General features: G+C 66.8%; 1 protein-coding gene across 1 annotated transcript in view; it reads left to right on the top strand.

Moving 5' to 3' along the window:
- Positions 1-22,145, top strand: part of PLCH2 (phospholipase C eta 2) — a gene marked incomplete at its 5' end in the record, with an annotated part of 69,891 nt that extends 47,746 nt beyond the window's left edge. Inside the window, 20 exons of the mRNA XM_082393795.1 lie at positions 73-316; positions 524-653; positions 4,019-4,189; positions 5,857-5,950; positions 6,101-6,307; positions 6,588-6,708; positions 8,333-8,504; positions 8,891-8,998; positions 10,005-10,163; positions 12,753-12,839; positions 13,186-13,268; positions 13,638-13,732; positions 13,841-14,023; positions 14,408-14,515; positions 15,200-15,324; positions 15,403-15,487; positions 15,813-15,959; positions 16,374-16,453; positions 18,616-19,378; positions 20,423-22,145. Of these exons, the coding sequence (XP_082249921.1) occupies positions 73-316; positions 524-653; positions 4,019-4,189; positions 5,857-5,950; positions 6,101-6,307; positions 6,588-6,708; positions 8,333-8,504; positions 8,891-8,998; positions 10,005-10,163; positions 12,753-12,839; positions 13,186-13,268; positions 13,638-13,732; positions 13,841-14,023; positions 14,408-14,515; positions 15,200-15,324; positions 15,403-15,487; positions 15,813-15,959; positions 16,374-16,453; positions 18,616-19,378; positions 20,423-21,684 (4,424 nt within the window). The 3' untranslated portion in view covers positions 21,685-22,145. The remainder of the gene's footprint in view (positions 1-72; positions 317-523; positions 654-4,018; positions 4,190-5,856; positions 5,951-6,100; positions 6,308-6,587; positions 6,709-8,332; positions 8,505-8,890; positions 8,999-10,004; positions 10,164-12,752; positions 12,840-13,185; positions 13,269-13,637; positions 13,733-13,840; positions 14,024-14,407; positions 14,516-15,199; positions 15,325-15,402; positions 15,488-15,812; positions 15,960-16,373; positions 16,454-18,615; positions 19,379-20,422) is intronic.
- Positions 22,146-24,238: the final 2,093 nt, after the last annotated feature.

Below are 24,238 nucleotides of genomic sequence, written 5' to 3'. Positions count from 1 at the left end.
CACCTTGGGGCCTGCGGGTGGAGGACGCCTGGCCCCGGGGAGGGCCGTGACCGTGCCCCCCGCCCCCTGCAGTCTCCATCGACTCCATCCAGGAGGTGAGCGAGGGGCGGCAGTCAGAGGTCTTCCAGCGCTGCCCCGACAGCAGCTTCGACCCCAACTGCTGCTTCAGCATCTACTACGGCAGCCACCGAGAGTCGCTGGACCTGGTCTCGCCCAGCGGCGACGAGGCGCGCACCTGGGTCACCGGCCTGCGCTACCTCATGGCCGGCATCCGCGACGAGGACAGCCTGGCCCGCCGCCAGCGCACCCGGGACCAATATCCTCGCGGACGGCGGGGGGACCCCGGGGACCACCGCTCACTGTCCACCGTGTGGGGCGGGTGAGCCCCGGCTGGCTCACATATTTCGGGAAGGGGAACTTGGGCGGGGTCCTCCACGTCTTCCTGCCCGGGGAGGGGAGGGGAGGGGAGGGGAGGCGCGGCCGGCCTTGCTGCACCTCTGTTGGCCCCTAACTTGGCCCCAAAGTGGCTGAAGCAGACGTTTGATGAGGCCGACAAGAACGGCGACGGCAGTCTGAGCATCGGGGAGGTCCTGCAGCTGCTGCGCAAGCTGAACGTGAACCTGCCGCGGCAGAGGGTGAAGCAGATGTTCCAGGTGAGGCCGCCGGGGCCGCCGGGGGTCTTGGGCCCCGAGCGAGGGCGCCTGGGGGCAGGCGTGTGTCCGGGAGCAGGCCGGCCCTGTCCAAGCTGCAGGAGGTCCCGGGTGGTGCCGTGCAAGCTGCAGCAAATGGCAGGGAAGCAGCCGTCCTGCACCTGTGCGGGGCGGTCAGTCAGATGCCCCAAGCTGCCCCCTGTTCGCGGCTGTGCCGGCACCACTGCAGCAGCTCCCGGGGCCTCCCCAGGCCGGCGGACCGGGCGTGTGGGCAGGCACCGGGTCAGTGAGGGAAACCACCCACAGGACCTGCACCCCATGTCCCACACTGCCCCGCGATTCCCCAGACTTACTGGGGTGCACGGGCCCTGCCTTTTGGGCAGCAGCTCTGGTTACCCACCGCCCAGCCTGTGGTCCCCAGCCACCCCGGTGTTAGCCGTTATGAAAATGCATCCTCAGCTGAGTGGCCGCCTTTATTGTCTGTAATTAGTTTCTCTCTTTGCGGAACCCCTGCTGGGCCGGGGGAGGAAGGCGGTGTCAGCAGGTCCTGGATCCGGGTGGGGATGGGCGAGCAAACTCCACCCTCACTCAGGCCTCACTGTCTTGCTGCCACCCGGGAAGAGGGTTCCGCGAGCTTGCACCAGGCCCTGCGCCCCAACAAACACACACACACACACACACACACTCACACAGCCAACCGCTCCACGAGGCTCGGCCCCCGGCTGCTCCCTTCTGGGCTCTCATGATGGGCAGGAGGTTGTGCTCGGCTGGAGCGAGGGGAGCGGGCCGGCTCAGAGCACGTGGGTCCGTGCGTGAATGGTGGGGGCGGGGTGGTGTGCGCAGGATACCGTGACTGCTGTTTGAGGACTGGGGGGCTCTCAGGGCCCGTCCTGAAGGCCCCAGCGGGGACAGAGCCCGCCTGGGCAGTGGGGAGCCGGCAGATAGCTCAGGCCCGCAGAGCAGCCCCACCGTTCCCTGCCTGCCCTGCTGCCAGGGGCAGCTCGGGGGTCAGCAGTCCCTTCCAGAGCGGTGAGGCTGTGTCAGGGGCTCAGACTGGCCTCGGAGGCAGGACGAGAGACGAGTGTCCCCCACGGAATGGGTGCGAGTGGGCACAGGCTTCTGGGCCCTGAAGGTCCACCACCAAGACCTGGCTTGAAAATGCCCCCCGCTGGGAGCTCCGGAGAGCCCACACCCCCTTCCCCTCCTGTAAGGAGGCTGGGCCTCTCCCGCACCCCCTGGGCACAAAAGGGGCTCCCCACAAAGCCCTCTGGCCAGCCCCAGGACTAGTGGTGTCCGGGCGCTGTCCAGACCACTTCAAGGAGGACCTGCCAGTGGGGCCCTGGAGAAAGGCCAGCAGGGGGCTGTAGGCCAGGAGCTGCTGACCCCAGACCCTGGGCACCTCAGCCCCAAGTGGGCGTTGTCCACGGTGGCCCCTGAGCACCTGGGCCTCCCTGCCCATCTGCACGGGGCCCTCTGTGGGCGCTCGGGAGCCCAGGGAAGGAGGGCTGACCTCCAGCCTGGCAGAGCGGCTCTGATAATTAGTAACAATTTTATGGTCGAGAAATCTCAATATTGTTTCCACTGCCTGGAACTGCCCTAATCAAAGGAGAAATCTGTATGGTGGGTCAAGAGTGGCTTGAGCGTAATTTCATTAAGCCTAAAATAACCGTGGAACATAGGCGAGGCCGCACCCTGGGCGGCTCTGAGGCCTGGCCCAGCAGCACAGCTCCGGCCGGCGTGTGCTTTCAGCCACTGCGGTTTCCCTTTGTGGAGAGGAGAGCGGCTGCGTGACCACATAGAGGGGCGTTTCTGGGGCCGAGGGCTCACAGCCGCCTTTCGGGCCCCTGAGGGCCTCGTCGTCACAAAGCATTTTCAGCCACCACCTCGGCATGCTGCCCAGCCCGGAGCCCGCGGAGAGGCCAGATCACCCAGCAGGTGGACACTCAGCAGATGGGCATCTCTGCCCAGCTGCAGCCACGGCCCCTGGGAGGGCGACCAGCCCGACTCTGTCCCAGAGGGGCCCTTTGACCTGCAGTGAGTGCCCTGCCCGGGTCTGTCCCACCAGCTCTAGACACAGGGCCGCCCCCAAACCTGGCACAGACACAGGGGTCCTCATCTGGCATCTGCTGGCCCCGTGCAGGTGGCCCTGGGCTGGGCCCCTCGTACCAAGCTGGCCCTGTCCTGGCCTTGGTGTGAGCACCCGGCACGGGCACCCGGGTCCTGGAGGGAGATGCTCGGGCCGTGCTGGGCGCCCACCTGGGGGTCAAGCTGCAGGGCCGGGGCAGGCAGGGCAACCTTCCCAGGAGCCCGACTCTCTCTGGCGCCGGGGACGTGGGGGTGGCTGCGGCCTGCACCTGGCTCGCTGGTGATCCTTCTGGTTCAGAGGGGACCTCATTCCCGTCTCCAGCCACCCCAGGTTGTGTGGCCATAGGAGAAAAGACAATGCAGACGCCCCGAGGGGCTGGCGTGCACTGCTATCCATGGTGCTGAACCTGGGGTCTCTTTTTGCCGGGCAGTCGCACCCACCCCCGCCCCCCGCCCCCCGCCCCCACCCTACTCACCGGGCTAAGGACCCGACCTCGGCACTCAGGGTCTTGAGCACCTTCCACATGGCCTTTCCTGCCCAGCTCCAGGGACCCCCATGACCCTGTAGCACCTCAGGCTTCCTAGGGGCTGCCTGGCCTCCATCACTGGGTGCCCTTGTCCTCTGGGTCTGTCCCTGGCCTTGGCTCTTGGTGTCCCCAGGGTCTGACACATCAGCAGGTGCTCCCTGAGTGAGTGGATTCATGAAGGAGTCTGTGGTCTCATTAGCAGCCTGGTGGGTTTGCCTGGGGGGTTCCTGTGGGTAGTGTGTGGGCTGCTTTATGAGCAAAATGAGGACAGTGGCTGAGACCAGCGTCCTCTCATCCCTGTGGCAGCCAGAGTCTGGGATTCCTACATGCCCAGGGGCCCTGCGCTTTCCTAATCAATGGATGGCCAACCCTAATTACAGATCACAGCCCAGCGTGGGCACTAACTCCTGGGTGGGGTGTTGTTGGCTGCAGGGTGGGGTATTTCTCCAGAGTTGGGTGACTTTGCTGGGTTCAGATGCAGGTTGACCTTGGAAGGCTCGGAAAGGGGAAGGTGGGGTGAGATCTGTGTTAACGGGTCACTCGGTGGCTTCTTGGTGGGAGAGGCGCGGGGGACCCCAGTGAGGACGCCGCTGCCGGGCTTGGGGGGCACTCATGAGCCCGTGACGGGGGCAGTGATGCTGGAAGGGGTAGGGGGGATTCGACTCAGGGCTGACTGAGGAACGGGGAGCTTGCAGGCACCCTCGCGGCTGAGGCCCAGGGTGGGATGCGAGGGGACCCGGAGGCCTTGCGTTACAGGAAGCGGACACAGATGACCACCAGGGGACTCTGGGCTTTGAGGAGTTCTGTGCCTTCTACAAGACGATGTCCACCCGCCGGGACCTCTACCTGCTCATGCTGACCTACAGCAACCACAAGGACCACCTGGACGCCGCTGACCTGCAGCGCTTCCTGGAGGCGGAGCAGAAGGTGGGGCCCCCGCAGGCGCCGTGGCCTCACCTCGGCCTCCCGGGGCATTTGAGCCCGTCCACAGCGTGGCTGAGAGCTTGTGGAAGTGCGGGCACCAGTCTGGCATTTGAGGCCCACTTACTGGACCTGCCTCGGTTCCCCGCAAGGGCCGGCCACCAAGCCGGTGGGGAAGGAGCGTGGCTCAGCCCTGACCGTGGCCCCCCCCAGAACTTCCAGCGGGGAGCCCGTGCTTGACCACGGCCCCGACATTAGCGTCGAGCGTCTCCTGGCCTAGGTCCCTTGGCCCAGCCTTCAGGCCTGGTCCAGCCACGTGGGTCTGGCCGGCTCCCACCCCCAGGGCTCTGGGCCCATTGCCAACTCACTCCAGCATTCGTCCAGCAGACGTGCAGATGCCTCTGGGTGCCAGCAGGGTGTGCCTGCCCACCGTCCTCGACCCCAGGCTGCCCCACCCCTCCTGAGAGGCCGAGTGCTCCCCGGGCACTGCCTAGCTGAAGCTCAGGGGTCTGGACCCCTCATCCCGGGCCCGGGCTGGGGAGGGGAAGGCCACCCGCTGAGGGGACAGCGCTCCCACAGGGGGGCTTGGACCGCAGACAGCCTGGGTGCGGCTACTGTGGGCAGCACCGGAGTGAGGCTGAGGGGCCGCTCTTCCAACAGCTGCCATGCTCGGGGGTGGAGGGAGGGAATGTGGCCTGGGCTGGGCTGGGCAGAACTGACCCGTTGCTCCCTGACCTTTGCCCTAAGCTCTCCAGAACTCTTCTTACCGTCTGGGGCCAAAACTGTCCACCAGCTGGGTGGTTTGAGCCCTGGGCCCCTGACTCTGGGCCTCCTGGTCCAGCAACAGCTGGGCCAGGCAGGGCGTGTGTGTCAGCGGCCCGGGGCCACAGACACCTGGTGTCAGACGCCTGCGACAGTGGTGGCTCTGGCACTAATTGCCCTTAAGAAGTTACTCTGTGTCCAGACTCAACTTGCTGTCACTCAGAATGGCTATAGAAACTGCTGAACAAAATCCAGCTCCGAGCTCTAACCCCATTTGCCCCTCCCCCTCCACTACACACCCACCCCCCACCTTCCTGGGGACGCGCAGGTAGCCCCGCTGGTAGGCCCGCCTCTGGGAGCGGGGGGCTCCTGGGGGCTGTACCGTGGGGCCCTGGGAAATCACTCAGCCTCTGACACACGGGTCCACCGATGGGCAAGGCCACCTTGGGCTCGGCTGCCATGCGCAGCTTTCTTGCGAGGGACTTGGGGAGGTGACAGGAGGGGCCAGGGGAGCCCCCTGGGCTCCTCCAAGGTGGGACGTGGTCCTGGCTCTCCCGCACCTTCTCACATCAGGCCTCGTTCCCCGCCAGCCCACCCTGGTCCACAGCTCTCGAGACCCCTAACACGGCAGCGGTGGCGGGTGGCCCGGCCGATGATGCCAAAGATCTCTCCCCTGCCAAGGATCCTCAGTCAGCGCCAGCTCTTCCCAACCCAGGGGACCCTCTGTAGTCTGCTGGTCACTGAGTCCCAAGTCTCATGCCACTGGGGGTGGCCAGGGAGCCCCCCAGTCAGGGGGAGCACACCGCAGGGCCCAGGGCCTCAGCCTCGCGTGGTCAGCGCCCGTGCGCGGAGGCGGTCTGAGGTGGCCTGGAGATGGGCCAGCCTGGCCTCAAGCCCCTGCTCTGGCCTAGATGACGGGCGTGACCCTCGAGAGCTGCCGTGACATCATCGAGCAGTTTGAGCCCTGCCCGGAGAACAAGAGTAAGGGGACAATGGGCATTGACGGTGAGTGGGCGCCGCGCCGGCCCAGCTGCGCTGCCAGGTCAGCGGGGTGCAGAGGGGTCCACGCGGTTTGGGGGCGGGGGGCCCCGAGATGAGCCCGCGGCGGAGCTGGCACACGGGGCTGAGCCCCTTGCCCCCACCGTGCTCCCCCAGCAGGCTTCACCAACTACACTCGGAGCCCCGCGGGCGACATCTTCAACCCGGAGCACCGCCGCGTACACCAGGACATGACGTGGCCGCTGAGCCACTACTTCATCACCTCGTCTCACAACACCTACCTCGTGGGCGACCAGCTCACGTCCCAGTCAAGGGCGGACACGTACGCCTGGGTCCTGCAGGCTGGCTGCCGCTGCGTGGAGGGTGAGTGCCGGGGCTCTGGGACCCCGCGTGCCCCTCGGCCCCAGAGGCCGAGCCTTGGCCGTGGGCTGACATCTCCTGTGGGAGGGCGGGGTGGCCCCGAGGAGCCCTCTGGAGTCTCCGGGCACGGTCTCTGCCCTCTGCCTGGCAGGGGCTGGGATAGGTCTCTCCTGGTGTTAACTGCGGAACAAGAGGACCGCCTCCGGTTGGCCTCCACGGACTGTGGGTCTCTGGGCATTGGTGGTCCGGCCCCCGGAACCCACTGAGCCCTGTCTGCCTCCAGTGGACTGCTGGGATGGGCCTGACGGGGAGCCCATTGTGCACCATGGCTACACTCTGACCTCCAAGATCCTCTTCAAAGACGTCGTTGAAACCATCAACAAATACGCCTTTGTCAAGAACGAGTGAGTGGCTGGGACTGGGGGGGCTGGCCCAGGGGGTTGGGGGGAGGGGCTCAAGGGCCTCTTTCTGCCCCTCCTGCACATCCTTTCTGCGGAGCAGTGCAACATTTTGGCGGCTGGTTTCTTGTTGAGGATGAGGGGCGGGGGAGGGGCGGAGGAGAGGGAAGGCGGTGGATGCAGGAGTAACAGCTGGGTCAGGCAGGGCGTGTGTGTGTCAGCGGCCCCGGGCCACAGACACCTGGTGTCAGACGCCTGCTACAGTGGTGGCTCTGGCACTAATTGCCCTTAAGAAGCTACTCTGTGTCCAGACTCAACTTGCTGTCACTCAGAATGGCTATAGACGCTGCTGAACAAAATCCAGTTTAGTTTCTGGAGATGGAAAACTGCCTCCCCACACTGTTACCCTCGGGTCTCAGCTCGGTGAGGTTCACAGGTGCAGGAGGAGCTGATTGAGTGAAGGAGGGGAGGGGAAGCAAGACTGATTTAAGAACTAGAAACAGAGGTGCCCCTGTGGGAAGACCTGGCACAGGCTCTGTCTTGGAAGGGAGTGGGAGTGAGGGGCCTCTGCAGGGCCTTCTGGCCTCTGGAATTGCAGGTGAGGGGGCGTCTCAGGGCAGGGGGGCTGGGACGCACAGGTGTCCTGTAGCTGCCAAGGAGCCAGGGACCTGCTGGGGTCTCAGGACGGGGCTTGCACCTCCCGTGCCAGCATAATCTTTGTGGGCACAAGGTTCTCCCCCAGGCCTCGGTCCCCTGACTGGGAAACGGGGAGGGGAGCACCTTTGCCCCAGGCCGTGCCTCTCCACATCGCAGGACTCGCCCATCTCTTGCTCTAGTTGATGACTTCTAGGTCTGGGTCGTTTACATTTTCTAAAAGGATTATGTTGCCTTTTGGCAAAAATCCAAGTAAATGTGCACATGACTAAAAAAATAAACCAAACAACTGAAGAACTTATCATGAAAATCCCCACGCTGCACTTCCCATTCTGCACCACGTAGGTAATAATGATGTTCCCCCCAGATGGTGTGTACCAGGCTATGTCTCCTTCCTTATTGGGCCAACATTGGGCCCCAGGGCCATGCACAGGACAGTGTCTCCAGTATCTCGGTGAATGGGAGTATCTTTCTCACAGTCTATCCATTGTTCCACATTGCACCTCAGTGAAGTCCACATCATTTTTTTTTTGGCCGTGCTGCGTGGCTTGTGGGATATTAGTTCCCCCACCAGAGGGGAACTCACCCTAACCCCGTGCTTCCTGCAGTGCAAGCGCAGAGCCCTAACCCTGGACCACCAGGGAGGTCCCCCACATCGTTTTCAAACCATGACTTGTTTGAACGTTTCCTTTTGTTTTTCCTGGAGTTTCTAATTGCCTTTGTTATTTTCTTATTGGGAGAAGAAGTGCATGCCTTCTTTACCCATCCCTGAGGTCTCCCAGCTCCTTTCCCTCATGCTCACTTGCTTTTGAAAGCCATTGGTGGGCCCCCTCCCAGAGTGGCTGGCAGCCCCATCTATCCTAGGCTCCTGTGAAGATTCCTCCTCATTCAGTGGTGCAGGTGACCTGCAGTCCTACATAGGTGGGACCTAGCCTTCCCCTGGCCTCATTCTGCTCCTTCCCTCTTGGGGCCACAGGTATCCAGTGATCCTGTCCCTCGAGAACCACTGCAGTGTCGTCCAGCAGAAGAAGATGGCCCAGTATCTGACCGACATCCTTGGGGACAAGCTGGACTTGTCATCAGTAAGCAGCGAGGATGCCACCATGCTACCCTCTCCACAGATGCTCAAGGGCAAGATCCTGGTGAAGGTGAGCCCCTGCCTACCCCTCCTGGGGCCAGCATCCTGCTGAGCCTCTGACCTCCGACCTCTAACCTGCAGTCAGGTCAAGGGCAAGGCCCTGCTCCAGACAGGCTGGGGTTCCACACCATCTGTGATAGATTTGAGAGGTCAGGGCAAGCCTGACCTGGCCTCCATCTCCCCATGGTGGTCCATCAGTTTGGGGCCTTTGGCATGCACACCCGGGCATGTCTCTCCCACGCTGCTGCTGCAAGGATGGGTGGGCTGGCCCTGCCCCCGGCCTGAGAGCCACGAGCAAGCTTGGGAAAGGCTCCCACGCTTTGCTGCTGCTCCTGTGGGTGCCGGCCCCCCAGCACTTCCCACAGGGCCCCTGCCAAGGTCCACCTCCTCCCCCAGGGCAAGAAGCTCCCAGCCAACATCAGCGAGGATGCTGAGGAGGGCGAGGTGTCTGACGAGGACAGTGCGGACGACATTGATGATGACTGCCGGCTCCTCGACGGGGACGTGAGTGGGGTGGGGGGCTTCGGGGGCCGGGGGAGCTGCAGCCCTGAAGAGCCAGCGCAAGGCCTTGTTGTAGAAGGGAGGCGGCAGGGACAGAGGGGCATGGGGCAGATTCTGAGGGTGATTTGCAAAGCTGCCAGGCCGCTGGGCATGCACTCAGCCTGGGCCAGCGGGGGACCCCCCTGCCCACCCCTCCACACAGCACACGAACCCCAAGTTCCCAGCTAGCGGCTGTCACCTCTTCACAGAGAGTCGCTGGGACCAGGGGCAATGCTGGGAGGCTGAGGAGTCCACAAGGGCTTTGAGCAGCAAAGGGGCAGGTGGGGGAGGGGGGGACTGTCTAATTAGCGTCTTCCCTCTTCTGGGTACCGCCAAGGTATTATTTCTCCCTGAGGGGCCATCGGATGGGAAAATAATTGTGCGGCTCGCTAATTGTTTTAGAAAGCCCTGAGGCACTGGATTTCTCCTGCTCTGGGTGGGCTTGCACATTTCCCTGCCTGGCTAGGGGTGATAGTAAACCCTCGGTCTGTGGTGGCCACCTTGCACCCACTCCAGCCTGGGCATGGGGGTGCCCAGATGCCCAAGGCCCAGGCCCTGCCTGGAGGGTCCAAGTTGGTCAGAGCCACACTGGGGGCTGTCCACACCCCATCCATCTCCTTGAGGCGCACGGTGGCTGGTGGTGGGTTCCCAGATCCTGAGCTGCCGAGCGGCTCTCAGAGCCCAGAGTGGCCGCCGGGTGCCCGGTGAGCGGTCCACTGGGTCCCGCGGGCAGCATCGTGCACCTGAAGGAGACAGGAGTTAGAATCAGATGGGCCTGGGCTCAGGGCCTGCTCGGCACTGTCTGAGGCCCCGGGACAAATCACGTGCCTGCGTGCACAGCCGCGTGAGCCGGGGCTCACATGGGGTGAGCGTGAGGTGGTGCCGGCCCTGCCCGAGACTGCACGCCGTCCCCGCTGCTGCCCGCGAGCTGCGGACCGGAGCCAATGGGCTGGCCGTCCGCCTCTTGCAGGCCTCCACCAATCTGAAACGTGTGGAAAACATTGCCAAGAGGAAACTGGATTCCCTACTGAAGGAGTCGAAGACTCGGGACTGTGAGGACCCCAGTGACTTCACCGCGTCCACGCTGCCCCCGCCTGGCAAACGCGGGCACAAGGCAGAGGCCAAAAGGGTGAGAGCCCTGAGGCAGGCGGGGTCGGCCTGCGGCTGGGAGAGGGGCCAGAGCGTGAGGTTCCTGCATAGCTGCACACACACACCTGCCCCCCAAAACCTGCCCACATACACACACCTGCACACACTCACACACATACCTGCACACACACACCTGCACACATACACACACCTGCACACACTCTCACACACACCTGCACACATACACACACTTGCACACATACACACACCTGCACACACTCACACACACCTGCACGCATACACACACCTGCACACATACACACACCTGCACACACTCACACACATACCTGCACACACACCTGCACACATACACACACCTGCACACACTCACACACACCTGCACACACACATACCTGCACACACACACACACACACACACACCTGCACGCATACACACACACTGCCCCTGGTGTACGTCTCCACCCCCGGTCCTCCAGGAGCTCACACTTGGCTGTTCCAATTCTCCTCATGAGGGATCCACAGCCGTCACCCTGTCACAGGCAGATGGCCAGGGAGGGGCTGCCCTGTTTGTGCGGCTGACAGCCTGTCCCCTGGAGGCCTGCGGAGCTCCTCTAGCCCACACCCTCCCTGCCTGTGGGCAGGAGCGGCTGGCAGCCCCCGGGGCACCTGCAGCTCCTTGCAGAAGAGGACCTGGGCGTGGCCTGGGGGGTCTGGTGGTGACAGGGAGGGGCTCCAGGCGCTCAGAGCCGAGTGAGTCCTGGGCAGCTGTGCAGCCCCCTGCCCGGAGGCCCTCCAGCCACATAGGGGAGGGCCGCTGAGCTCTGGGAGGTTCCTCTGTGGGAGAACAGTGTGGGGGCCGTCACGGCGGACCTGAAGCCTATGGGGGCCGGGCCAGTGCGGCTGAGCAGCTGTGGTGCCGTCTGGAGGGGCCGGCAGACACCGGAGATGGTCACATCAGCTGAGTGGCCCGAAAGCCGGCACCCTGCGGGGGCTGTGATGGGCGGGGCAGCTGGCCTTGGGGCCAGGAGGGTGCCGGTTGGCCCTGCAGACCCCACTTTGCGAGCACGAGGCCCATCAGGCGCTGTGTCCTGGTGGGAGGGGCTGCCCACACCCCCTGAGGACGGCACGCGGGGGCTGCGTCCCCTGTTGAGGTCGGGGTGCGCGCGGTGGGGGTGGGTGACGGCAGATTCTGGCTTCGGCCACAGCACTTCTCCAGGATCTGGGCCAGCAGGCGCCTCTCCGCGCTTGTGCCCAGATTCAGCGGTGCTCGTGTGCTGGGTGACCACGGGGTGTAAAGAGCCAAGAGGTGTGTCAACCCCGCCGGCTCCTGACGCACCGTGAACACGGCTTCCCGTGCCTCTGCCAGCTCGCGGGTTTTCTGAGTGCCTCCGTTGCTGCGCCTTGGGCTCTGGACCAGCTCCCCTCCGGGCGGCCAGCCAGCGGGTGGGAGACAGCTCTCCCCGGGGGGTGGAGGAGGGGGTGGGGGATGGCCCTGTGGCTGTCCCTACCCCTCTGCCCTCCTTGGCCGGGCCTGGGGGGCCTCGCATCTCCCGCTTGAGCTCCAGGCTCCCTGCTCGGCAACCGGAACCCAGACCTGAGGGGTTCTGCTCATTTTCTGGGTGAGGCCAGCGAGCCAGGCAGGGGCGTGGCCAAGGGAGGCGCGTGTGCGCAGGGGCGCCCACAGGGGGGTGCGTACAAGCTTGTGCGGGTGCACGCAGGGTGCGTGTGCAGATACGTGCAGATGTGTGTGCCCCTGGCTGAAGCCCCTCCTTGACAGGGAACCTCGGCTGCAAAGCCGTCTCCCGCCCTGGTGGGCACGTCCTGAGCAAAGTTGGGAGAGTTCGGAGGGGGGGACATCTGTGGAAGGGGCTGGGGGGCAGCTGGTGACGGCTGTGACGAGGGACCTCGGGGATGCTGGCACAGACTCCCAGCCGCTCCAGAGGTGTGACTGAGCTTCAGGATGGATGAGAGCTTTGGGCCTCGGCCCCAGAGGGGCACAGGCCACGGTGCCGCCGGGACCGGGGGCCCCTCGGGTGGGGGCAGGGGCCGGGAGGGGAGCCGCCAACGTGCCTGATCTGTAAACAGCAGCGAATAAGCTGGTCCTGCAGCCTCGGGAGGTTCACCGCAGCCCCGAGTGCAAACGGTAACGGTAAATGGCCACAGCCCAGGGGATTGTCTAAGTAGGTAAATGCTTTGCCGCTGCAAGAAGCAGGTGGGGACTCCTGAGCTGCGGGATCCCCGTATGAGGATTACCTAAGCGGGCACGCCGAGGAATGTTCCAGACACACAAGCGGCATTTATTAGGCCGTCACCATCCATGGGAAAAAATCAGAACTGGGCGCTTGATGAGTTCCGAATGGCACATCGTGGGGAGCTGATACGCGCGCCCCGTTCTCACGTCTCTGCTCCCGGCAGCCGCCTATGTGCACCCCGGGGGGCTGGAGCAGTGGCCAGCCTGGGCCCGGCTCCCCCCTTCCTCCACGCCCCTCTCAGCTCCCTCTCTTCCAGGAAGGCGGCCCGGGGCCTCTGGGAGGAGCTGCCCAGCCCCACCCCCGGCCGGGTCTGAGGCTGGGCTCACCGCACCCCCGCTGTCTGTCTCTCCTCCCAGGCCGAGGAGGACGCGGAGTCGGGGGAGGAGGCGGGAACCAGCAGGCAGAACAGCCGGCTCCTCGTGGGCAGCTTCTCCAGGCGCAAGGTCTGCCGGGCTCCTGGGTGGGCTCCCTGCCCCCATGTGCCCCAGCTGTCCCTGCGCCAGCCAGAGTTGGGGGGTCTCCTCCAGGACCGAGGCCCTTCGGGATTCCTGGAGCCCTGGTCGGGGCTGCATGGAGCAGGTGCCTCGATGGCCCTCCCCTGGTCCACACTGGTCGATGCCCAGAGTGCAGGTCACCCAGGGCCCGGGCCGAGCAGGGCACTGCAGAGGAGGGGGCAGGCGCGGCTGCAGGGTGGGCGCCAGGACCCCAGGGCTGCAGGCCCTTCCCTCGCAGCCTCCTGGCCTCTGCAGACGGCCCGGCTGAGCCTGACTCTGCCCTGGTTGTGCACAGAAGAAGAGCAGCAAGCTGAAGAAGGCAGCCAGCGTGGAGGAGGGGGACGAGGACCTGGACTCCCAGGGCAGCCAGAGCCGAGGGTCAGTGCCCTGCCTCCATGCCGGGCCCTTGAGGAGGCACCGCGGCAGGCAGGGCTGAGACCGTTGTCCCGGCAACAGCAGGCGTCAGATGCGCAGGCTCAGGGACCGCACGGTGGGGAGGGGCAGTGGGGGCCCAGGGCAGGGACCCCGGGGTGCAGGGCCAGACTGGCCAGCGCGGGTCCCTGTGCTCGTTTCTGTAGCACCTGTCGCGGTCGGCCACCTGCCCCTTCCCCCAGTGTCACCTCTCAGCACGTCCACCGCATGTCCCGACGCCTGGAACACAGGGGCGTAGTGGACGCCTGATGGACGCTCCCCAGAGCCTGAATGGGGAGGGGTGCGACCCAGGTCCTGACCCCACGCCTCCTGCAGGGCCCGGCAGAAGAAGACCATGAAGCTGTCCCGGGCCCTCTCAGACCTGGTCAAATACACCAAGTCCGTGGGCATCCACGACGTGGAGATGGAGGGTGAGGGGCCACTGGGTGAGGGGCTGCCGGGTGGGCCCCTGAGGGGGGGATCGGGGCCCTGGGGGGGTTGCTGACCCGGTGCCCTGACGCCGCCCGTCTCACCTGCAGTGGCGTCCAGCTGGCAGGTGTCTTCCTTCAGCGAGACCAAGGCCCAGCAGATCCTGCAGCAGAAGCCGGCTCAGTACCTGCGCTTCAACCAGCACCAGCTCTCTCGCATCTACCCCTCCTCCTACCGAGTGGATTCCAGCAACTACAACCCGCAGCCCTTCTGGAACACCGGCTGCCAGATGGGTGGGTGCCGGGGCCCGGGGCAGCCGGGCTGGTGAGGGGGTGCCGCTGGGCTCTCCGCGGCCGCTCTGCTTGCCCTTGGCTCTGGAGAACCTTCGCGGCATCCAGCCAACTTCACCAGGATGGCGCCGGGGCGGGGGCCGCTGGGGCGGGGGCCTTAGGACCCCAGGGCAAGGCGGGAAAGATACAGGTGCGTCCAGGCTCCTCAGGTGCGCGGGGCCGCTGTGCTGGCTCTGCGGGAAGTCCTGCCGGGACGCACGGCCCTGGTTGTGCCCGACATGAGCCCCAGGGCCCCTGCTCACGTAGTGGACGCGGGCTGACAGGCAGCGGCGGGGCGGGACACACGGGCTGGGCGCTGAGCCGGCCACCTCACGTCCTTCCCCGCAGTCGCCCTGAACTACCAGTCAGAGGGGCGGATGCTCCAGCTGAACCGGGCCAAGTTCAGCGCCAACGGCAGCTGCGGCTACGTACTCAAGCCCCAGTGCATGTGCCAGGGTGAGGCTGCGGCCCCGGGACGGGGACATGGGGGTGGGGGCTGCTGCACAGAGGTGGCAAGGGGCGGCCATGGCGAGGCCACCTGGCGGGTCAGGCTGGGGCACAGGGAAGCGCCGCCACCCTGCCGGGCATCTGCAGCCCCTCCCCACCCTGCCCCAGCGCGAGGGTCCCCGGGCAAGGCGCCCTTGGGTGAGGTCTGCCTGGCACTTCCTCCCTTCTCGGTCACCTCAGTTTTCTCCCCGATGTGCTAAAAACGACTTGTGGGTTTCTTCCCATCGTAACCCTAACCCACCCTCCCACGTGCCTCTTGGCTTGTGCTGCGCAACGTTTATCTGCAGTGGCCTCTTCGAGTTATCGACGTGCGCAGCCCCAGGCCCCCCACCCTGGACCCTGTCCCCGGGCACCCGGCCCCCCACCCAGAGGCGGTGTGGCCTCGCACTGAGCCCCCGTGGTCCACCTGTGGAAGGAACGAGCTGGGCCCACATCATGGGGTGGTCACAGAGGCGACCGGCCTACGGGCCCCGGCACCCACCCCTGCCCTGGAAGGCTGCCTCCCCTCCCGCTCCCGCACGCGGGGCTCCCATCCAGTGGATGGGGTGGGGGTGGGAGTGGATGCACTGGGGCTGCCCCGGGAGCTGGTGGTGGACTTGCCCTGCCCGCTCAGCCTCACCCTGGCCCCCTCAGGCGTCTTCAACCCCAACTCCGAGGACCCTTTGCCCGGTCAGCTCAGGAAGCAGCTGGTGCTCCGGATCATCAGCGGACAGCAGCTCCCCAAGCCGCGGGACTCCATGCTGGGGGACCGAGGGGAGGTAGGAGGGAGGGCCTGGGGGCCGGGGAGGGCCGGGGCGTCGGCCCGGGCCCCGGTGCCACCCTGCACTGTGTGCCAGATCATCGACCCCTTCGTGGAGGTGGAGGTCATTGGGCTCCCCGTGGACTGCAGCAAGGGGCAGACGCGCGTGGTGGACGACAACGGTGAGGATGCGAGAGGGCCGGCGGCGCCCAGAGGCCCCGTCACGGCTCCTGTGCTGGCGGCACCAGGCTGACGGGGCAGGGAAGGGTGAGGGCCACCGCCTGTGACCCACATAACTGTCCAGGACGCCCCCTCGGCTGGACGCCCAGTGACAGCCGCCTGGCCTTCCGGTGTTGCTTCTCTCAACTGGTGGCCAGCCCAGGAGGAGGTGCTGGGAGAGGGCGTGGGCCCATGTGGCCTCCAGGCTGGAGCTGTGGTGCGGACGGGCCTGTCTGAGAGGTGGGGGCGGGGCGAAGGTGACAGACACCTCCTCCTGGTGGCCTCCAGGATTCAACCCCATGTGGGAGGAGACCCTGGTGTTCACGGTGCACATGCCTGAGATAGCGCTGGTGCGCTTCCTCGTCTGGGACCATGACCCCATTGGGCGTGACTTCATAGGCCAAAGGACGCTGGCCTTCAGCAGCATGATGCCAGGTGGGCAGGGGGCCAGTGGGGGTGGGGGAGGGCAGAGCCCTGGGCCAGTGCCCCCCGTAGCACATCCCCCGCAGGCCAGCAGAGGATGCCAGGACAGGGTGGGGCTCAGCTTCCTCCTGCGAGTTGGCTCCTGCCACGGGTGGGCCTGGGGATACCGAGGGAGCTGAGGAGGAGGGTTCAAGGCCACAGCACTTTGTGGTCAGGGTGGGGGAGGGGAGCACCAGCTGTGGAGCCCCTTAGCCCCCAGCAGATGATTGCTCTGCAGGCGAGAGCAATCCTGGCAGGCTTCCTGGAGGAGGTGGAGTCCCCAGGACCGGGCTCACGGGTTCTTTTCAGGGCTTTGGGACCTTTAAGTAGAGTGTGGGGGACGTGGGTGGGTAGGAGCCGCGGTGAGCATGACCCCGGCTGTTTCAGGCTATCGGCATGTGTACCTGGAGGGGATGGAAGAGGCCTCCATCTTTGTCCACGTGGCCATCAGTGACATCAGTGGTAAGGTGAGTGCCACCTGCAAGGTCACTTGCTGTTGGGAAGGGGTGCCCCAGCCCCCGGGTGCCCCAGCCCCCACCCAATCCGTGTCCCTGGGGCCATGAGGCCTAGTGGTTACCTTGATGGGCCTGTGTCTCCATCCACGAAATGAGTCTCCGGGGCCCCCGGGTGTGCCTCTTTGTCCCGGGGCCAGTGTGGCCACTAGCATATGGAAGCCATGGCCCTTCCTGGGCAGCCCCGGCCCCTCCCGTCTCTCCTGAGCCTCCCCTTCTACTGCTCGGGGTCCCCTGGTTCTCTGTCCCTCCTCGAAGGCGTCTGCCTGGCTTTGCCCCGTCCCTCACCTGCTCCCAGTACATTTGCCCCAGGACGGGGTCTCACTCCGACTTCCCCAGTCTGCAGAGCCCAGGGGTCCCTGGTTCTAAGTTTGGGGCCTAGCAAGGCTGCACGCGGTGGTCTGTCAGGCACACACGGGGGTCCACGTGGCTTCTGGCACTAACCGCCTCTCTCCTGCCGTGTTCCTCGGCCCTGGGTGCCGCCGACGGAGGCCCCGCAGGCCTCCCAGCTCCGTTGTGCGTCCGTGGTCGCCCTGTCGGTCCTGTGTCTCCGTCTCTGCGCTCCACGCCCGCTGTCGGTGTCTCACGGCCTCACTCTGTCTCTTTGGTCTTGCAGTGGGCTTCTGTATGTCCAAAGTCTACTTTTAGAAGCACGGCCCTGTTAGGAGCTCGAAGGTACCCCAGCACGGGGGCGGCGTGGCCTGCCCGCCCCCCACCTGCATGCTCAGGCCACCCCGTTAGCATCTGTGAATTCCTGGTAGCATTTTGGAGACTGTCAGCTCATGTGACATGGGTCGGGACGTGTTTCCGGGTCCCCTGGGCCATCCTCAGGCACAGAGCAGCATTTACGAGGCAGGTCCAGGACTTCTGCCAGGCCTCCTGTGTGTCTGCCCCGAGGTCTGGCCCGTCTCCTCCTGCCCTTGGCCTTTCCGACTCCTGCACCTCCCCCACCCCCCGCCCTGCCCTGCCCTGCCCTGCCCTGCCCTGTCCCTCCCTGTGTCTGGTCCTCTAGCTGCCGGCCCTCCCAGTACCCGTGCCCGCTCCCTCTCCCCACCCTTCCCTCTGTGCTCCGCCTGCTTGTGTGCCCCTCTGATCTGTCTGTGCTTTGACGCCCAGTGCTGGGGGTGGGGGTGGGTGGGGGCAGGGGAGATCCCAGGGACCAGGAGCTCCGAGCTTGAATTCTGGACCTTCTTCTAAATGACTTTCTAGCCAACTTTGACCAAATCGCTCTGGATTTGGGATCTTGAATCAGACAGCTGATTCAAGTGCTGGCCACTAACGCCTCTGCCCAGATGTGCCCCTGTGTTGCCGGGACCGTGGCTGTCTCCAGGGTCTCTGCATGTGAGGACCCTGCTGGCCTCTCCGATGTTGACCCAGGCACGTGCCAGCTGGTCCCGGGGACCCTGGCTGCCTCCCTCAGGCAGGGAGGCTGGGGGGAGAGGCCTTGTAGGGGCCTCCCGGGCCCGGCCGTCTGGGAAGGACTGCCTGGCAGGCGTCTGGAAAGGCTTCCTGGAAGAGGCAGCACCTCCGGGGGAGAGGGCCGGGCAGGAGCATGGGTGAGCCGAGCGCGGGGCTGCACCTGGCTGTGCTTGCTTCCTCGGCCGCGGTGCCTGCGGGCGGGTGAACGTGACCCGCGCTGCTGCATCTGGCTCACACCCCGTCTTGCTCTCCACACCAGGGCCACCCTGGGGGCCCCGTGCCAGCCTGCCCTGCCAGAGCTGGGGCCCCAGGGGCTGGAGGGGGGAAGCGTGCGGTGGGCACAGGGCTGGGGTCCAGGTCTCTGCTCGGGAGACCCTGGGGGGGCCTCCCCGCTCCGGCACTCCCTGGCCACCTGCCCTGAGAGCCACAGACCCTCCGCCAGCGGCCACTCCCTCCACCCTGGTGCAGGCAGGCGCCATCCACGCTGTGCTGAGGCCACAGCCTCCGCCGCCCCTGGTAGAGCCTCCCTGGAGACCGTCCTCCTTACACACAGCCCTGAGTGGTGCCCCAAGCGAGCCGGCCCGTCGGGCCGCAGCAGGCTCTCCCGGGCCACGGCCTCCGGAGCACAGCTGGACGGGGCTGGGCAGTCTCCGGCCCCTGGTGCCCAGCTGTCGGCTATGTATCTCCTTCTCTTGCAGGTCAAGCAGGCTCTGGGCCTAAAAGGCCTGTTCCTCCGAGGCCCAAAGCCCGGCTCCCTGGACAGTCATGCTGCTGGGCGGCCCCCGCCCCGGCCCTCTGTTAGCCAGCGGCTCCTGCGGCGCACGGCCAGCGCCCCAACCAAGAGTCAGAAGCCAGGCCGCAAGGCCTTCCCGGAGCTGGTCCTGGGCCCGCAGGACGTGGGCTCTGGGGGGGAGGCCAGCGACACGGCACCCTCCAGCCCCGGCCCCGCTCCTGAGGCCCCGGCCCTGGAGGAGCCGGGCAGCCGCAGCCCTGGAGGTAAGGCACCGGTGGAGAGGAGCCCGGTGCAGGCGCGGCCCCCGCAGGCCCCCGAGGGCCCTGGGCCTGCCGGGATGGCCACCACCTGCATGAAGTGCGTGGTGGGCTCCTGCACCGGTGAGGACGCCGAGGGCCTGCGGAGGGGACAGCTGCCCAGCCTGGGGCCCGAGGGCAGGCATGCGGCCATCAGCCAGCAGCCCCGCGCCTGTGCGGGCTCGCTGGGGGCGCCCCACACTGACCCCGGGAGAAGCAGAGGGGCCCCCAAGGGCCCTGGGTCCCGGCAGCCGGGGCCGGGCGGCCGCGGCTTCGTGTCCTCGGACTCCAGCAGCCCGGGCAGCCCCGAGGGGGCCCCCCGCTGGCCCGAGGGTGCCCGCAGGCAGGCGGGGGCCCTGCAGAGGGAGATGAACGCCCTGTTCGTGCAAAAGCTGGAGGCGATTAGGAGTAAGGCCCCCGTGCTCTCCGCCGGTAAGCGCAGACGCTCCTCCGCAGTGTCCCGTGGTGGCTCCCACGCTGCCCCCGCATGGCCTGGCTGGCGTCCCCGCTGCGCTTCCGTGTCCAGAACCGTGGCCTCCGTGTGTTCACTGTGCCTTTGTTTCCTGGCTCCACTGGCTGGTCCATGGGCCCCTCAGCCCCCAGACCCCCGTCTGACCATGATTTGCCCCGCAGGCCCCCGATGCCCGCAAGGGGCTGGGAAAGTGATTGCAGCTCTGGCCGCAGCCGTCCTCACCCCGGGCTGGGGACTGGGGAGTCCGAGCCGGCTCTGCTTGCCGAGGCCTGCAGCCCAAAGGGTGGCCTCTGGAGACCAGCCCCAGTGCCCGGGGCCGAGCCTCCCTGCCTGGCCTGACCGCCAGGGCCCGGGGGCAGCTCCCAGGCCCTCCTCCTGCCTCCCCCTGGCCCCCGGCCGGCACCGCAGTCCTCTGGGGAGTCTGGCCTGGGTTCCTGGCCGGGGCTCAGAGTCTCGACGTAGAGGCCTCTGTTTGCAAAGTGTGAGGGGAGCAGATTGACCGTGGCCCTTGGCCTTGGGGACGCACGTATGAGCAGCTCTGCTCTGGACCCCCCACCCCGGCCCCAGGGCTGGTCATGACAGAACTGCCTGTGGCCCCTGGTCACAGGGAGCAGTCCCAGCCTGGGGGAGGGCGTGCTGGAAGCTGGGCCACCCTCCCGCTCCCCTCTGTACCCGCCCAGCCTTGCGTTCGTCTGTCCACGGCCAGCCCCGCCCCGGCGCTGACCACGCTCTTCTCCTTTCTGTCCCCACGCTGCCTTCCTAGTCAGGGACTGAGAGCGGCCGAGTGCCAGGTAACGGGGCCCGGCCGCCCGCGGGCGCTGAGCTGCCCCAGCCCCAGGAGGACCCTGCCTGTGCGCCCAGGCCCATCTCTTCCCCCAGCAGCAGCGGAGCCGGAGGGCAGGGTGGGGGCAGCTCTGAGCACGTGGAGGGGCCTGAGCGCGGGGCTCCTGTGGGCACGGAGCCCCGCGGGCGCCCCTGACACCTGCCTCTCCCTCTCCCCGCAGACGCCCACCCCTTCTCCTCCCCGTGCAGCCTGGAAACCACTGCCGAGGAGCCAGCCCGGGGTCCTGGCCCCCCACCGCCGGGGGCCGTCTCCCCTAGCCACGCCCCTGGAGGGCCCCAGTGCTCTGCAGGGCCCGGCAACAGCTCGGCGAGCCCCCCAAGGGCAGCTCTGGGAGCTTCCGGGCCCCTCCAGCTCGGGACCGGGAGCCAAGGGAACACTGAGCCAGCCCCCGAAAGCAGGCAGTGGGCGTGCCACGGCGGGGGCCCTGCTGGGGCCTGCAAGGGGGCCCCCGGTAGCCAGACGGACGGCAGGGGCCACCCCCGGGCTCTGGGCCATGCGCCCAGAAGGGCCAAGAGCGAGGGGCAGGTCCCCTCGGAGTCCCTGGGTGGACGGTGGCCCCTGGCCGGGCCCCGCCCCGTCGTGTCCTTGGATGCCACTGGCGGTGACCAGCTTTGGCAGCCGCTGGAGCCAGGCAGCCACTGTGGCAGCGTGTCCTCGTCCTCCAGCCTGTCGTCTGGTGACACGGTCATCGACCTCTCCCTGCAGGGCCTGGGCTTGGGACTTGAGAGCCTCCCAGGGGCCCCGGCGGGACGCCTGCCCCTGTGGCCCTGCTCGGCCTCGGCCGCCCGCCTGGACCTGCCCGCTGTGACCAAGAGCAAATCCAACCCCAACCTGCAGGCTGCTGGCCAGCTGCCTGTGGGGCCCGACGAGCTGCAGCCCCGCCCCCTGGCCCCATGGCCACCCTGGGCCCGCCACCCCCTGGTGGGCCTCCTGGACTGCACTGTGGCTGCCAAGTCCAAGAGCCTCGGGGACCTGACAGCGGACGACTTTGCCCCCCGCGTGGAGAGCCTGGGACGCGGCCTGGGCCTGGCCGGCGAGAGGCCGGCAGGGCGGGGGGCGCGGCCGGACGCCCTGACGGAGCAGCTGCGCAGGCTCGTGGGGTTCCAGCAGGCTGGGGGCATCATGTCGCCCACCAGCGGGGGCCCGGCTGGGGAGGGGGCAGCGGGGGGCCCAGGCTTCCTGCGGCGCTCCTCCTCCCGCAGCCAGAGCCGTGTGCGTGCCATCGCCAGCCGGGCCCGCCGGGCCCAGGAGCGGCAGCAGCGGCTGCAGGGCCCGAGGGGCCCCCCAGAGGAGGAGCGGGGCACCCCTGAGGGCGCCTGCTGCGTGGGCCAAGAGGGCCGTGGGGATGTGCTGGCCCCCGCCAAGGGCGCCACCAACCAGCTGTCAGGTGCTGCCGCCACTGGCCTCCTGCTGAGACTCTGAGCAGCCCTCCCTGCAGCCCAGGGCTCTGCGGGGGCCAGCGTCTGCTCAGGACGCGGAGCTGCCACCCCCGAGGCTGCCCGCCTGTCCGGTGCGGCTGTGCCCCTCGGCCCTGCCCCTCCTCCTGGGAGGAAGGAGGCTGCCCTGGTGCAGGGCAGAGTTTTCACGACCTTTTAAGATCCATGTACACATAGAGAGAGATTTAAATTTTTAGAGACAAAGCTTCTACAATAAGAAAATGGTGCCGTGTCCTTTTCCACTTCCCCCTGGTTTCAGCTACAGGGCGTGTGCGGGCGCGCGTCTGCCTGGCCCTGCCGCGCGAGGCGCCCAGAGTGACCTGGAGCGTGGCCGTCCCCGCCCCGACTGCTGGCTTGTTCTGCACACACTCTGCTCTGTACGGGACGTTGTAGACTCTTGTAAACTCCTGAACACAGCTCCAATAAACACGCTTGCGCTTGCGCCGAGTGGGCCGCGTACCCGGTGTCGCTGGGCCGGAACCTAGAAGATGCCCCCCACCCTCTGCCCGCAGACGGCTTGGCTGGACTGCGCCCAGGGTGAGGGCCACAAGCCCCGAACACACCCCTGTTCTTTCCCTCCCTCTCTCCCAGCCCCGCTTATCGGGGGCAGACTTTGGCTCTGGCAGGGACCCCAGGCCAGAGGGTCCCCAGCTGTGGGCCTGCTGCTCGCGAAGTCTCTGTGCACACGGTTCCAGGACCGCCCCCTCCCTCAAGAAGCTGGGGGGCTGACTGCTCTCCCCACCCAGGCACCTGGCCTGCACAGAAGCCAGCTGAAGTGTCAGAGGCCACCCCAAGGGTGTACTCTCTCGGTACAACAGGCAGGGGCTGGAGGCAGCCCACCCACGGCTCAGCTCGGGGAGGTCTCGGGCCCCGCACCAGGATCAGCCCTACCGTCCAGGGTCGGAGGCCCTGGGGACGGTGGGCTCCGGGCAAGGCGTCTGAAAGGCTGGGTGTTGGTGGGCGCAGGCGCTCTGTGGGGGGCTGTCTCTTGCTCTGTCCCTCGTAGGCCCCAGGGACCCACGCCAGCCGCTTGCCCAAACTCAGCAAAGGCCTGGGGGATGGGCAGTTGCACCGGTGCCACTTTCCTCCCAGGACCCGGCAGGCCCCTCGTAACCGGGGAGGCCCTCCTCCTTCCTCTGGTTGGGGGAGCTCAGCCTGGGGGAGCCGTGGCCCAACCCCGGAAGGGAGGGGTCCCCAAGGCAGGGTGTCTGGGCTCCTAGAATCTTGGGGGCAGGGAGGGACACAGCCTGGGGGAGTCTGCCAGGGCTCACAAGATATGGGGGGGTCAGCCCTTCTCCAGCCCCGGGTGGGCGCTGCCTCTTGTTCCGTTACCTCCCAGGGGCTGCCCTCAGCTGCTGGGAGGCCCAGAGCCTTTCTGTCCCAGCTGAGAAAGGGACAGGGCATCGCAAGAGGGGTACCTGAGGGCAGGGCAGGTGCTCAGAGCCCTGGTGCCCTTCTCACTGCGGGGCCACCGCAGGCTCCCCCCGCCTGTCCAGCGACCCTCAGGGGAGGGCCAGGGCCTGACGGGAGGGAGGCCCAGCGAGGCGGCATGACACAGGCCGAGCTGGCTCTGATTGGACCTCTGGAGCCCTCCTGGGTGTCTGGGTAGGGCAGGCCCTGCACGGGGAGCCCCACCACCAGGGACGGGAGGACAGAGGGTGGCCTGGGCAGAAGAGGGGCCAGGCCAGGCCTCACACAGGCGACCACAGGGAGCTGAGCCGTGCGCGGGTGCAGGCCGGGGGTAGTGGGGGGCTGTGCTGGGGTCAAGGTGGGTGAGCCTTCGAGGAAATGGGATCACAGGGACCACCCACGGGACAGGCCTGGCCTGTGCCCTCTAGACGGCCGTGCCCCCTGCTCCCCCTGGCGGCCGCTCACAGGAAGGCCAGGCGCCTCTCTGCCGACAGAGCAAGTGCTTTGAGGTCCGTCCATCCAAGAGTGGGGGGCAGCACGTGGGTCACGACGGGTTGGGCACCCTCTGAGGCTCAGTGCAGGTCCGGGACCGCTGAGCTCAGCCTCCCGGAAGTGGGTGCAGGGCCCCGGTTTCCCTGGCCCAGCAGGGCAAGTGCGAGGGGGTCTTGGGCAAAGAGGGCGGGGCTCAGATCCCGGCAGGGCAGCCCCGCCGGCCTCCCTCATCCCGCCCGTCCTCCCGTTGCTGGGTGCTCCAGCAGCGAGGGACCTGGGTGCTGGGCAGCGGGGCTTCCTCAGTGCACAGGGCCCGGGGCCACGGCAGTAGGGCCCGCACACAGCTCTTCGTTCCTGAGACCAATGGCACACACAGGCAGCCTCGCAGCTCCGTGGCCAGTTCTCCCGCTGCGACGTGGCGTCTGAGGCTCAGGTCCGCACCCCGAGGGACGGGTCCAGCGGAGGAGGAGCCCCCGCCATCTCGCAGCACCTCCAGCACGGGGCCCAGTGAGCCCCCCGCCCGCCTGCCGTTAGGCAGGGCTCTGGGCATGGGCTCAAGGCCGTGGCGACAGAACCCACGTGGTCTGAGGTGCTCTGAGCAGGAGAGTGGACCAGCCACCAAGCCCCTGAAAGTCCTC

Source organism: Balaenoptera borealis (genome assembly GCF_965194805.1).
Source record: "Balaenoptera borealis genome assembly, chromosome: 1".
Lineage (NCBI taxonomy): Eukaryota > Metazoa > Chordata > Mammalia > Artiodactyla > Balaenopteridae > Balaenoptera > Balaenoptera borealis.
The sequence above is the reverse complement of the archived record's forward strand: the minus strand, read 5'-3'. Positions and strand labels throughout refer to the sequence as shown.